This window comes from Oncorhynchus masou, chromosome 11 (genome assembly GCF_036934945.1).
Source record: "Oncorhynchus masou masou isolate Uvic2021 chromosome 11, UVic_Omas_1.1, whole genome shotgun sequence".
Lineage (NCBI taxonomy): Eukaryota > Metazoa > Chordata > Actinopteri > Salmoniformes > Salmonidae > Oncorhynchus > Oncorhynchus masou.
This window is the reverse complement of record NC_088222.1, coordinates 29,883,180-29,896,353: the sequence shown is the minus strand read 5'-3', so window position 1 is coordinate 29,896,353 and position 13,174 is coordinate 29,883,180. Positions and strand designations below refer to the sequence as shown.

Sequence of the window (13,174 nt, the reverse complement as noted above, 5' to 3'; positions counted from 1 at the left end):
TATCAAGCCCTCTACGTACTTTGTAATCCCCTTCACGGTTATCAATACTGGGACGGAGAATTGCTTCTGGGAGATGTTTATAAATAAGGACACGCGTGGTAGCGGAGGGACCCTTCTCATCTCTCTGTGTGGGGCGAACAGGGCAATGGCTGAGTAGATGGTCTTTCCCTCCACAGTATAGTCAGAGCCCTTCTTTGATCTGCCTTTGACGTTCAATACACAGGAGAGGAGCATGGCCCAACTGCATGGCTCTGGAAGACTCGGACGGGATGACGGAATCATGGAAAGACAAGGTTTTGGCAACACGTGTGTAGCTTTTTCCCCCACTTGCAACGTAGCACGCTGCAAACTAAGTAAAACGGTAAGTAACTTCTGCGTTATCTCTCAGAAACATGACCAAGGTAAAGAAGGAAAAAGGTACCAAGGAGGAGGAGGCTGGAGCGACGGAGACTGTAGGGACAGAGAAGTCGTATCAAGAGTTGATTGCAAACATCAACCCAATTGCTAATCCACTGGCCACTAGGAAGCTAAGCAAGAAGCTCTACAAATGTGTCAAAAAAGCATCTAAGCTCAAACAAATTCGCCGTGGAGTGAAAGAAGTTCAGAAGTTCATTAACAAAGGAGAAACTGGGATTGTGGTGTTGGCTGGAGATACTCTTCCAATCGATGTTTACTGCCATCTACCCGTCATGTGTGAGGACAGGAGTCTGCCATATGCCTATATTCCCTCAAAAGTGGACCTTGGTTCGTCTGCAGGCTCAAAGCGTCCCACCTGCGTCATCATGATCAAATCTCACGAGGACTATAAGGAGGCCTATGATGAGTGTTTTGAGGAGGTCTCTGCCCTGCCCAAACCCCTCTGAACCTGTTCTCTGGCTATCAGACTCAAATTGTATCTGAGAATGTCTGGCTGTAGGCAGAATCAATGGGGGGGGATGAACTGACTAACTAGAGCCAAGCTGCAGGGTGGTGTCTCAGTATACATCCATACCCCAGCAGTTATCCAATGTCATCTTTGTTTGTTTTGGTTATTAAATGTAAACGGGGCCTATGAAGGTCGGCAGCATCCTTTGGTATTTTAAGTAGGTGCTGACTTGAAACAGGACTTTATTTTCCTCGTTTTGGTGGTATCCATGCGTTGTCTACAGCCAGATCTGAATATGTCTACCAAGTACATTCAGTTTTTACATTGTGTTATGTGCTTTCATAACTTGTGTTATTTCAACGTCACACCTGCTATCGGTTGCACTGCTATATAACATACATTTTGGTATTAATAATAAATCTGCACGCTGATTTTGAGTTGATGAGCCTTGTTGTGTTTGAATGGTCGGGACTCGGGTTAGGTAACAGCATGTGCTTAACGTGTGTTTTGTTGGCGTGAACAGCCGGTTCTAATTGAGGGACCATAGGGGACTACATGACTCCTGCGCAGTTAAAGGTGAATTCACCAATTTGTAAGTCGCTCTGGATAAGAGCGTCTGCCAAATGACTTAAATGTAAATGTTTTGGGTTCCTGGGTGGCAGAGTTCTTCGGCGATGAGGTGGTCGATGGAGATGGACATAAGGATGTATTGATTTAAATCCTGAAGGTCACCTCTACAGGCCAGCTCCGCCTGAAGTTCCCTGTTGAGCCCTCTTCGGTAGACGGTAAGTAAAGTAGCCTCACTCCATCCACTCCCTGCAGCCATGGTGCGGAACTCGAGGGCAGCTGAATTGCGTCCTTGTTGAAGTCCTATAGGACGACCGGAAGGAGAGTGATTGAATACCTCTTTGAAGAGGGTGTGGAAATGGGTCTCAGATATGAGTTCTGTGCTGTTGGCAGTCCATATGACAGTTGCCCAATCCAGGGCTTTGCCTGTGAGTAGAGACACAACAAAATCCACCTTGCTCTTGTCGGTGGCGAAGTTAGTGGGGTTGTGCTCAATGTATTTGCTGCATTGCATCAGAAATCCCTGACATTTCCCAGGTGAACCGTCATATTTTCCAGGCATGGATATGAATGGAGGAGGGCTATGGGTTACGACACCTGGCATCGGAGGAGTAGGGATAGGCTGGCAGAGAAGATGGCAGATTTCCTCCATACGCTCCTCTTGCTGGGTTAGGTGCCGCTGTAGCTCCGCTGAAACCATTACCTTTTTAGGTTAGGTATTCTGTAATGAATACTCAGGGAGAAAAGGTGTAGATTCATTCGCAGAGCACCGCAGGTGTTAATTTCGCCTTCACTAAAGGCAGGAATCGTCGTCACAGGCAGGCGAGGGTCTTACACAGGTAGGCAAACAGGCAGGAATCAAAACTAGGACTGAAGGCTATAACTGGTTCACACAAACAAGCTAGGAAAAGGCTTAGTAGAGTCAAAATGAACAATACATTAAATGTGTCTACCTTGTATAATTAAAATATCTAATAGTAACACAGCACATGTATATACCAGTTACTTAGTTTCCAAATTCCTCTTATCAAAAAGTGATACAAATTGAGGTAACTCTAACCTAATGTAGGAGTCGTAAAATAACCGCCTGAAACTAGATCCCCTACATACTGGTCTTAACAAGGAGGTTCTCTCCTGTACTGTTCAACCAATCCATTAAATGTGGAGGTGGAGTTAAGATGGAGTGTTGCCTTGTTTATGGGTCGTCACTAGTTACCACAACCATAAACCTTGCCTATTTCAAAGATTTATCTTCTTAAAATCGGATTTTAAACCTAACCATACTGCTAAGTTTATGCATAATTCTAACCTTAAATTAAGACCAAAAAGCTAATTTTTAGTTTCCATGAATTTGCCCAAAAGCTGAACACGCTCACGAGGTCTCTTTCCAGTTCCCCTGAAAACCGGAACATTCGGTTGTTGGGGGCTCTGTAGGGTTTGTCTAGAAGGGATATAGCTTTTGTCAAAACTTTTCATAGCAGGTTTAGGAAAATTTACGCAGCACGAGATTTAACGTAGCAGGTTAGGTTCCCCCACCTTTATTTAACCAGGTAGGCCAGTTGAGAACAAATTATCATTTACAACTGCGACCTACATTAAGAAAAGGTTTCGCTAAAATGCAAGAAACGACTTTTGACGTTGTATCCCATCTAGAAAAGTTGTATCCCCATCTCGACATGGCCACTCGACAGAGGCTATTGGAATCAGAGATTATATATTATATTGACAAGATGACCGAACTAACAATTGAAATACATGTTTTCATGAAGGGACCATTCTAGCCAATGAGTGTTCAGATACGCGTGTGAACGACTGGCAAAACTATGTAGTTTTTCTCAAAGTGGCTGGAATGCCACGTGCATCCACTTATGTCAGTACATTTGTAATAGTCTAAACATTACGAAACTATTATTCGATCAGGCCTCACGTAATTCGAAAGTCTCATATACAAAAAAATCCTCTCGCTTCGCCTCCTCCACTCTGGTGGAACTTAATCATTCAGTCTTGTTTTATTCTCTGATTGGCTTCTGTGTTTCAAAATGCAAAGTCCCGCGCACTAATAATATGTCATGATTGGCTTATCTTTCTTTCTTTTCTAGTCGGCCGCATCCGGTATGAATGACGCCGCCGCGGATACAAAAAAAAAAGAGAAAGGGAAAAAAGCTAGGAGAATTGTTAGCTAAGATCAGCGTTAAATATTTTACTCGTTTTTATATTTTGCGAATCCGTTAACATCGGTAGTCAAAACAGCTGATAACTAACTTATGTTAGCTAGCCAACAGAAAGAGATGATAGATATTTGAGAACATTTAGCTGTTTTATTTAGCATTAGCCTAGCTAACTATTATTAGCTAGCTGGCTAGCTACATGCTTAGCTAAATAGCTACCGAGGAAATAGTTAACACGGCACGCTGTCTAGGTGACTACATATTTCACTCTATTTGTTTTTATCTGTGACTTTTTGTTAATCTTGGTGAGAATGGCAACAACGGCCCTCTACGCGTGTACGAAGTGTAACCAGCGGTATCCGTTCGAAGAACTGTCGCAGGGACAGCAGCTGTGCAAGGTTTGGAATGGAGGTGTGGGTGCTAGCTAGTTGTGGGCGCCTGCTATTTAGTTAGCCCAAAATCTGGCAATATGAATGGTTAAGTTAACTAACGTTACTGTACTATTACAGACGCATACGTGTTTCACGCGTGTTTAGACTGCTACCTGGATGTAGAATTCCAAGGTCTCTGGCCACATTCAGCCCTTATAGCGGTTACATAATTATCACTCGCTATATCATTGCAACATGTCTGGGATGCAAATGGCATCATCGTAAGCTCGATAATATACAATGGGACTATACAATGTATCCGCGAGTTGTTTTCTCACCGAAGTGTCCGCTAGGTGTAACAGACAAAATAATGTCAGATGAACTTGTGTTATTAACTAACGTTATCTATTTTCACATTGCATCGTCCATGACCTGTTCAGTTGTCATTAGTTTATACTTCATGCCACTTACTAACAAGTCTGTTTTATCATCAATGTAGTCTAACTACCGGCATTTACAAAACTGAATTCCAGTGGGCTCAATGTAGCATTCCTCTTCGGCCTGTAGGGTAGGCTATGTTCCACAGAAATTCAAAATGGAATGGGCAAAAATCGAGTTATAATTCCAGTGGCAAATTATTACATTTATTAAAACATTTTGCTATTCATGCTGCTGCATTGTAAATACATATTTCCCATTGCCATAAACTCACCACCACACACACAGGTTTTCAAGCTTTCTGCCCAGATTGACTAAATAAAAGGTTTGTTGTAAACACTTCCCATTCATGGTAAATAATTATGAACAAATGTTTAACACTAAATAAAGGCAGACAAAGGTGTTTTGACAGGTAGGACAAACAACTCATGATTGGGGGGGTTTAATAACTAAGTTATTTATTAGTGTTATTGCCAACATTATTATTATTTTTATACACGATTATATTTATATTTTGTCCTTGAAAGAGCTTTATAAACTTTGAAGAGATGAATCACTAATGCTTTGTTTCTTGTGTCATCAGGAGTGTCGCATCGCTCATCCCATCGTCAAGTGTACATACTGCAGATCAGAGTTTCAGCAGGAGAGGTGAGTTCTGCTCCAGCACCTGGTATTCTTATTCCATTCTTAATATAGTGAAAGGACGTTGTTGTGATTTCTCTTTACCGTTCTTTATTCCAGCAAAACAAACACCATTTGCAAGAAGTGTGCCCAGAATGTAAAGCAGTTTGGGACAGTATGTTTGACTTGAATTATCTGTTTATAATTGTACATTATGTACTGATTGACTCAGTTCCGGATATGCTGGCCAAATTGTCTGCCAAATCAGGTTGAAACTGTCTTCTGTTGTTTCCCACATAGCCCAAACCCTGCCAATACTGTAACATCATTGCTGCTTTCATCGGGACAAAGTGTCAGCGTTGCACCAACTCGGAGAAGAAGTATGGCCCTCCACAGACCTGCGAGCAGTGCAAACAACAGTGCGCATTTGACCGCAAGGAGGAGGGCAGGAGAAAGGTAGGCACAGATTCCTGCTGCATTGGTACCCTGACATGCATGTTGTTCAACACTTGCGTATTCACTATCCTCCACTGTCCTGTGTGTGTTGTGTCAGGTGGATGGGAAACTGCTGTGCTGGCTGTGTACTCTGTCCTACCGACGTGTACTGCAAAAGACCAAGGAGCAGAGGAAAGGCTTCAGCTCCTCCCACTCCAACTCCTCGCTCAACGAGAAGGACCACCACTCCAGACAGCACCATCACCACCAGCAGCAAAGACACAGCAGCTCACACAAGTAGGCCCTGGCACCACAGCCCTCTCCTCTACATGTTAGTCCTTTACATCCTCTGTAATGCAGGTCTCTGCTCTGTCACAATACTATATATGTATTGTGCTGAACAGGCACTGTTTGGAAGGATGTAGGGGTCTGAGTAATGATGTATTTGTCAAATATCAGAAGAAACATCTTGAAAGATGATTACATAACTTGGTTTTTGTTTGTGTGTGTGTATTTTCTTGTCTCTGTGTTGTAGACTCAGTGGGAGCTTAAGTCCAGAGCAGGAGCAGGGAATGTGGAAGCAGAGGTGACTTACCACCACTTTCTGAATCACATTCCCTAGTGTTTTGACTTATGACAAGCCCATTTGCTTAGTTATGCAATGTATTTTAACTATGGGGCAATCTGGGACGAGTTCCGTTTTTGATGGAGCCTCTGTGGCTTAAGTTGTGTGTTGGTTCTCCCTTCAGCCATAAATCGTCTTCGATCCAGAAGGATACCCCAAAGAAGAAACCAAAACTGGAGATGAAGCCATCCAACGGGGACAGGTACGAGAGGAGTTTCAATCAGATGTAAGGAGTTACACACTCGTTCTAACTTTTTGAAGTAAACAGGGCTGAACATCCAGTATGTTCCTGACACTTATTTTTGGCCTTCTTGGTTCTAACACACATCTGTGATGGTTGCCATCAAGGTGTTGTTGGAGCAGGTAAAGTTGGCCAGTGTGAAAAAGATCTCCAAACAGGTATTTTCCTTTTTCTGCCACCCTAACTTGTTTTTTTCCCTGCTCTCTCCCTGCAGTAGTTCAATCACCCAATCTATGGATTCTGGAGGAACGGACAACTTCATTCTGATCAGCCAGCTGAAAGAGGAAGTGATGTCATTAAAGAGAATGCTTCAGCAGCGGGATCAGACAATGCTGGAGAAGGACCGAAAGGTACATGCCTAGCTAATAGAGATATACCTAAACCTACTCGTTCCAGGGTTTTTCTTAATTTTTACTGTTTTCTACATTGTTGAATAATAGTGAAGACATCAACTATGAAATGACACTCATGGAATCGGGTAGTAACCAAAGTGTTAACCTCTGGGATATTCTGGACGGTAGCGTCTCACCCCGCCAACAGCCAGGGAAAGTGCAGGGCGCCAAATTCAAAACAACAAAAATCTCATAATTTAAAATTCCTCAAGCATACAAGTATTTTACACCATTTTAAAGATCCAATTCTCGTTAATCCAGCCACAGAGTCTGATTTAAAAAAGGCTTTACAGCAAAAGCACCACAAACGATTGTTAGGTCACCACCAAGTCACAGAAACACAGCCATTTTTCCAGCCAAAGAGAGGAGTCACAAAAAGCAGAAATATAGATAAAAATTCATCACTAACCTTTGATCATCATCAGATGACACTCAGAGGACTTCATGTTACAGAATACATGTATGTTTTGTTTGATAAAGTGCATATTAAAGTGCATTTTTATATATCCAAAAATCACATTTTACATGTCAAACGAAGTATAGAATCAATCTTTACAATGTTTTTATCATAAATCTTCAGTAATGTTCTAACCGGAGAATTCCTTTGTCTGTAGAAAAGCAATCCCCTCTCATTCGGCCCCACTTCACAGTAGAAGCCTCAAACAAGGTTCTAAAGACTAGACTTCTAGTGGAAGCCTTAGGAAGTTCAAAATGACCCCACAGACACTGTATATTGGAATGACAGAGTTGAAAATCTACAAACCTCCGATTTCCCACTTCCTGGTTGAATTTTTCTCAGGTTTTCGCCTGCCATATGAGTTCTGTTATACTCAGACATTCAAACAGTTTTAGAAACTTCAGTGTTTTCTGTCCAAATATACTAATTATTTGCATATTCTTCCAGCTTTTATGGCTGAGTAGCAGGCAGTTTACCCTCGGCACCTTATTCATCCAAGCTTCTCAATACTGCCCCGCAGTCACCAAGAAGTTAAACAAATCAAAATATATTTGAGATTCTTCAAAGTATTCTTCAAAGTAGCTACCCTCTGCCTTGATGACAGCTTTGCATTATCTCAACCAGCTTCATGAGGTAATTCATTTCAATTAACAGATTTGCCTTATTAAAAGTTTATTTGTGGAATTTCTTTCCTTAAATGCATTTGAGACAATAGTTGTGTTGTGACAAGGTAGGGTTGGTATACAGAAGATGGTCCTATTTGGTAAATGACCAAGTCCAAATTATGGCATGAACAGCTCAAATAAGCAAAGAGATGGCAGTCCATTACTTTGACTGACCTTCATGTCTTAATCTGGAAAATTAAGAACTTTGAAAGTTTATTCAAGTGCATTTGCAAAAACCACCAAGTGCTATGATGAAACTGGCTCTCATGAGGACCGCCACAGGAAAGGAAGATCCGGAGTTACCTCTGCTGCAGAGGATAAGTTCATTAGAGTTACCAGCCTCAGAAATTGCAGCCCTAATAAGTGCTTTAGAGTTCAAGTAACAGACACATCTCAACATCAGCTGTTCAGAGGAGACTGTGTGAATCAGGCCTTCATGGCTGAATTACTGCAAAGAAACCACTACTAAAGGACACCAATAATAAGAAGAGACTTGTTTGGGCCAAGAAACACGAACAATGGACATTGGAGTGGTGGAAATCTGTCCTTTGGTTTGATGAGTCCAAATTTCAGATTTTTGATTCCAACTGCCGTGTCTTTGTGAGATGCAGAGAAGGTGAACGGATGATCTCTGCATGTGTGGTTCCCACTGTAAAGCATGGAGGTGTGGGGGTGCCCTGCTGGTGACACTGTCTGTGATTTATTTAGGATTCAAGGCACACTTAACCACCATGGCTGCCACAGCATTCTGCAGCAGTAAGCCATCCCGTCTGGTTTGGGCTTAGTGGGACTATAATTTGTTTTTCAACAGGACAATGACCCAACACACCTCCAGGCTGTGTAAGGGCTACTTTACCAAGAAGGAGAGTGATGGAATTCTGCATCAAATAACCTGGCCTCCACAATCACCTGACCTCAACCCAATTGGGATGAGTTGGGCTGCAGAGCGATGGAAAAGCAGCCAACAAGTGCTCAGCATATTTGGGAACTCCTTCAAGACTGTTGGAAAAGCATTCCAGGTGAAGCAGGTTGAGAGAATGCCAGGAGTGTGCAAAGCTGTCATCAAGGCAGAGGGTGGCTACTTTGAGGAATCTCAAATGTAAAATATATTTTTGATTTAACACTGACATGATTCCATGTGTTATTTCATAGTTGATGTCTTCACTATAATTCTACAATGTAGAAAATAATAACTGAATAATAATTAGAATGAGTAGGTGTCCAAACTTTTGACTGGTACTCATACACACTTCTAAACTGTTTTATGTGAAATTTGACTTTTGGTCATGTTGTATTCATTAAATTGTCTGCCTCCTTTTTTTTTTTTTTGTACTTTAGCTCACAGAGCTCAAGGCAGACTTCCAGTACCAGGAATCCAACATGAGGGTGAAGATGAACAACATGGAGAAGGCACACAAAGAGTCCATGGAACAGCAACAGGTAGACTAGACATTTCCATGCATGCCTTTACAAGAAAAAAACCTGACAACTTGTGAGCCATTGGCTACATTTACACGGTTGGCCCAATTCAGATCTTTTGCCCAATTATTGGCAAATGGGTTGATCTATTAGTGGAAGAAGATCAGAATTGGCTGTCTGTGTAAACGCAGCCATTGAGACAAGTTCCAACCCAATATGTTGACCTTTAGCCCCTCAAGTACATGGGATTCAAACAAATTTCCTAAGAAAGAGGCACAGTCGGATGTAATCAAACACTACTAGCTTGTGTGGTAAATGCTTTCATTAAACATAGATGGTTACATACTCACTACTTTTCTTTTACTACAGGCCAAAAATCGGGAGCTGCTAAAACAAGTGGCCGCACTCTCAAAGGGCAAGAAGTTTGACAGAACAGGGAGTTCACTGCTGTTACCGTAACGACAAGCCCACCCAACCACAGCTCGGAGGGGCTTTGTTGTTTTAACACTGTGAAAGGCTGATGCCATTCAACCTTTCCCCTCTCCTTTCTGTTTTCTCAATTTTGATTCATTTCAGTTTTCTTCATTGGAAAACCTGGTGAACATGCTGTACATGGAAATTGTCTTTCATGTTGACATGACAATAAGAATGCGTCCTCATGTTATTTTTTTTTATCTGGCTGTGACTGTGGATGGAGGGAGGAGAGAGCCTCGTTAACACTGCCTGGGTCCAGCAGCATGGTTTGCGCAAGGTGGAAAAGATTGCCAGCATCACAGAACCAAGTTGATTTTTATAGATGTCATGGAATTATTTATTCAATTGTCTTTCTTAGTGTTTTCTCACCACATACTCTGAGCATTTCCCAGGGTTTGGGGATTTTTGTCTTCAACAGCAACTTTCTCTTAACATATTAGTTATATTTTTCTAATTGGACATAATTATGGAAAAGGTTCTCTCCTCATTGGAGAGACCATTCTCAGCTTACTATGTATGCAAATGTTAAAATAGTGTCCAACCACAGTGTTGCTGGCCAGCAACGGAGACTTCTCTCGGCGTTAATGTCTAAAAACCATGAACTCTTTGAGAGATTTTTAAACCTTGTTATTTAGAGACACCTCCCCTCCCGGCTGCCCTCTTTCTCACTGTGACAGCTGTAGTGCTTTGCTGTTTCTCTGTAGTGGAACGATTGTAATACTGCATGACTTAGTGCCATATACAGGTTGGCATTGTGGTCTCATGTACTTTTAGACTTTTGTCTGTTTTTTATCACATGTAAAGGTATTACAGGGGTCAGCCTATGTATTTAAAATGTGTAACTTGTATCGGTTTTAGTGAGTATGTGTAGGCTGGGTAATTATATGTAGAATATGGTTTTTAAAGGAACACAACTTTCACTTTACAGCTCTGGACCAAACTGGTTTCATACTGTGGCGTACAGATCACTTTTGTACTTTTTTTCCAAACCCAATGTTTAAAAAAAATATTAAATCTGGTTAAACATGTTTTGGTTTTTATTTGTTGCATTCTCAGCAAGGAGTGGCTCTCTACTATTGTGCCCTGTATCATTCCTTCATAATACTGCCAGACTCACCCAAACACCACCATATTGTGCCTGTAAGTTTTCCTGTTCCACCAGAGCAGGTGTAGGTGTCAAATGATATTCAAGGTTTGACCACTAGGTGGCACTTGTTTGCTTTACTCTATAAAATCTGACATGCTGATTCAGACATTGCTCTACATTCAATGGGTGCATTGGACAGTCGACTTTAAAGGTGAATCCAGACTGATTGATCTACAAATTAGCTTGCATCACAAATAACTACTCGATATTAATTATTGATCAGTCAGTGTCACTATTTACTAGGGCTGGAAATTGCCAGGGACCTCACAATATGTTATCACGATACTAAAGTCCCATTATGATAGTCTAATGAATTGCGAATGGATACTAATTTTATTACTATTTGATGTTCCAAACTATGCTCACCATTTGTCTGATGCAGAGAGACATGAGAATGAGTTTGGATCAGTCATGGGGAAAAAGAGCTGAAAACAAATTGTCTCTATTTAAAAAAGAGCAAAAATAATATCCTGGTATGTAACTATGGATATTTTTCACCCACCTCTACAATTTATCCATGATCACAGTTTGGATGGTCTGGAACTAATCTAATGTTACCTGAGGATTTTCTGAAGAAGACGGATAGAGAATTCTTTATATCTGTCCAATTGTGGCATCTGAGGTGAAGGGCGGTGCCAGTGAGGCCATCTCCATTTTGAAGTAGTCAATTTCCTTCTGATAGTTCTGGCAAACAAACTGAAAGGGTGCACATTGCCACCTGGAGTGTTTGAACAGATATAACGCCAAGGTTGTTGATTTACTGCTACCTGTAGTTATAAAATGTTTGATCATGAGCATAATTCATTGGCTGATAACTTGGATGGAATTATATGATGCTCCCTTAACCCATAGGAAGACCCACCCAGTTGACTACTTCAAAATGGCAAATATCCTCAATGGCGCTGCCCATGCTAAAAATTTTAAGGCACTAAAGTCCTCTTTCACCTTTGGATTTGTTTTGTCTTAACCCTACAACAAGGACCTTTTCTCAATTGGATTTGCACAACTCCTGCGTCCTGTCTCCTCCGTCCTCTCTTGCCTCTTGAAAAAAGTCAAAGATAATCGAGGCGAATGAAGGTAGACGAAAATGTGCTTGTGAGAAGATCCTTCATTTGCGAGTCATCAGGCAAATGACATTTACAGGGGTGGTTCCCAAAATAAATGTATAAAGTGATAAAACTAATTAAGGTAGGTAGGCATATCGTTTTTTTAAATGTGCACATGCTTTTCTGCTTCGAAAATACAACAGCTGAATCAAAGGGTGTATGGCAGGTATCAAAACTCTTCCACGGTAGGATACACTTGTGCTTCCTCACCAAAAGGAGTCTATCAAGGAGGGGAGGACAATCTTCTGTTTAGCATACTCCTCAACCATTTACAATTTACAGGTGACGGAGGAGAGAGGACGGAGGACAGACTTTTGCCCAAATGAGAAAATGCCAGGGAATCAGCACAGTAGAATTTTGGGAGATTCTCAATTGGTTTGATCAACTCTTCCGTCCTCTCCTCACCTTGAAAAAGGTAAATGGTAGTCGAGGGGAGGAGAGGAAAGTAGAAACAAATGGACATGTATGAAATGAGACTCCTTCTTTACTCACATCATGCAAATGACGTTTACAATGGTGGAGTCCTCAATTAATTGTGTAAAGTAGTAAAAATACATTTAGTTAGTTGTGATAAACATTTTATAGATAAAAGGATAAAAAAGCATATTGTTTCTGAAATATATGCATGCTTTCTCCTCCGTGTAAACAACAGCTGATTCAAATGGGGTGTGGCGGATCTCTAAACTCTTCCGCGAAGGACTCAGGTAGGATACTCTTGTGCTTCCTCAGCGGAAGGAGGCTGTCAAGGAGGCGAGGACACTCCTCCGTTTGCCTACAAACTAACTGATATTCTCCTCAACCACTTATAGGTTTCCTGGTCACAGAGGAGAGAGGATGAAGGAGTCAAGGAGAGGACAGTCTTTTTCTCAAGTAAGAATCTCCCTTAGACTTGTGATTTCCATCAAAAAGGTTACGTGAGTGCAGAGAGAAGGTGCCCAACATTGAAGGCCTGTCATCCCATGTCACTTTGTTTAGAAACAAGTTTTCGCAATTCTATTTACATAAGTTATCTGCTAGTCATTCAAAATGGTATCCGCAAACACATTGCAGTCTATGGATCAGGTAGTTCAGCCCTGTAGAAGGACATATGCTTCAGAAGGGTCAGCTGGGCTGAAGTAAGGGTCAACAGTCCAGAATGTGGGTCAATGCAATTATGAATGTGGATCAATGCATTGGGGTCTAC

At 41.5% G+C, this 13,174-nt stretch overlaps 2 protein-coding genes across 3 annotated transcripts; both read left to right on the top strand.

The window, feature by feature from the left end:
• Positions 1 to 303: 303 nt before the first annotated feature.
• On the top strand, positions 304 to 1,307 carry LOC135548479 (H/ACA ribonucleoprotein complex subunit 2-like protein). The gene has a single exon (XM_064978114.1). The coding sequence runs from the start codon at positions 393 to 395 to the stop codon at positions 861 to 863; it is 471 nt and encodes a 156-aa protein (XP_064834186.1). The 5' UTR covers positions 304 to 392; the 3' UTR covers positions 864 to 1,307.
• Positions 1,308 to 3,550: 2,243 nt separating this feature from the next.
• On the top strand, positions 3,551 to 10,766 carry LOC135548478 (protein FAM76B-like). Of its 2 annotated transcripts, none has more exons than XM_064978113.1 (10): positions 3,551 to 3,998; positions 4,993 to 5,057; positions 5,151 to 5,205; positions 5,331 to 5,486; positions 5,584 to 5,762; positions 6,001 to 6,051; positions 6,215 to 6,292; positions 6,546 to 6,681; positions 9,184 to 9,285; positions 9,634 to 10,766. In XM_064978113.1, exons 1-10 carry the CDS (start codon positions 3,912 to 3,914, stop codon positions 9,721 to 9,723), a joined length of 999 nt encoding a protein of 332 aa, XP_064834185.1. In that variant the 5' UTR covers positions 3,551 to 3,911; the 3' UTR covers positions 9,724 to 10,766. The 2 variants fall into 2 exon arrangements, with proteins under 2 accessions (XP_064834185.1, XP_064834184.1); XM_064978112.1 differs by having other exon boundaries at positions 6,215 to 6,316.
• Positions 10,767 to 13,174: the final 2,408 nt, after the last annotated feature.

Coding starts and splice junctions, on each gene's coding strand:
- LOC135548479 (XM_064978114.1), top strand. CDS start 393: ATGACCAAGGTAAAGAAGGAAAAAGGTACCAAGGAGGAGGAGGCTGGA.
- LOC135548478 (XM_064978112.1), top strand. CDS start 3,912: ATGGCAACAACGGCCCTCTACGCGTGTACGAAGTGTAACCAGCGGTAT. Junction 3,999..4,992: donor AGGGACAGCAGCTGTGCAAG/GTTTGGAATGGA, acceptor TTGTGTCATCAG/GAGTGTCGCATCGCTCATCC. Junction 5,763..6,000: donor AGACACAGCAGCTCACACAA/GTAGGCCCTGGC, acceptor TCTGTGTTGTAG/ACTCAGTGGGAGCTTAAGTC.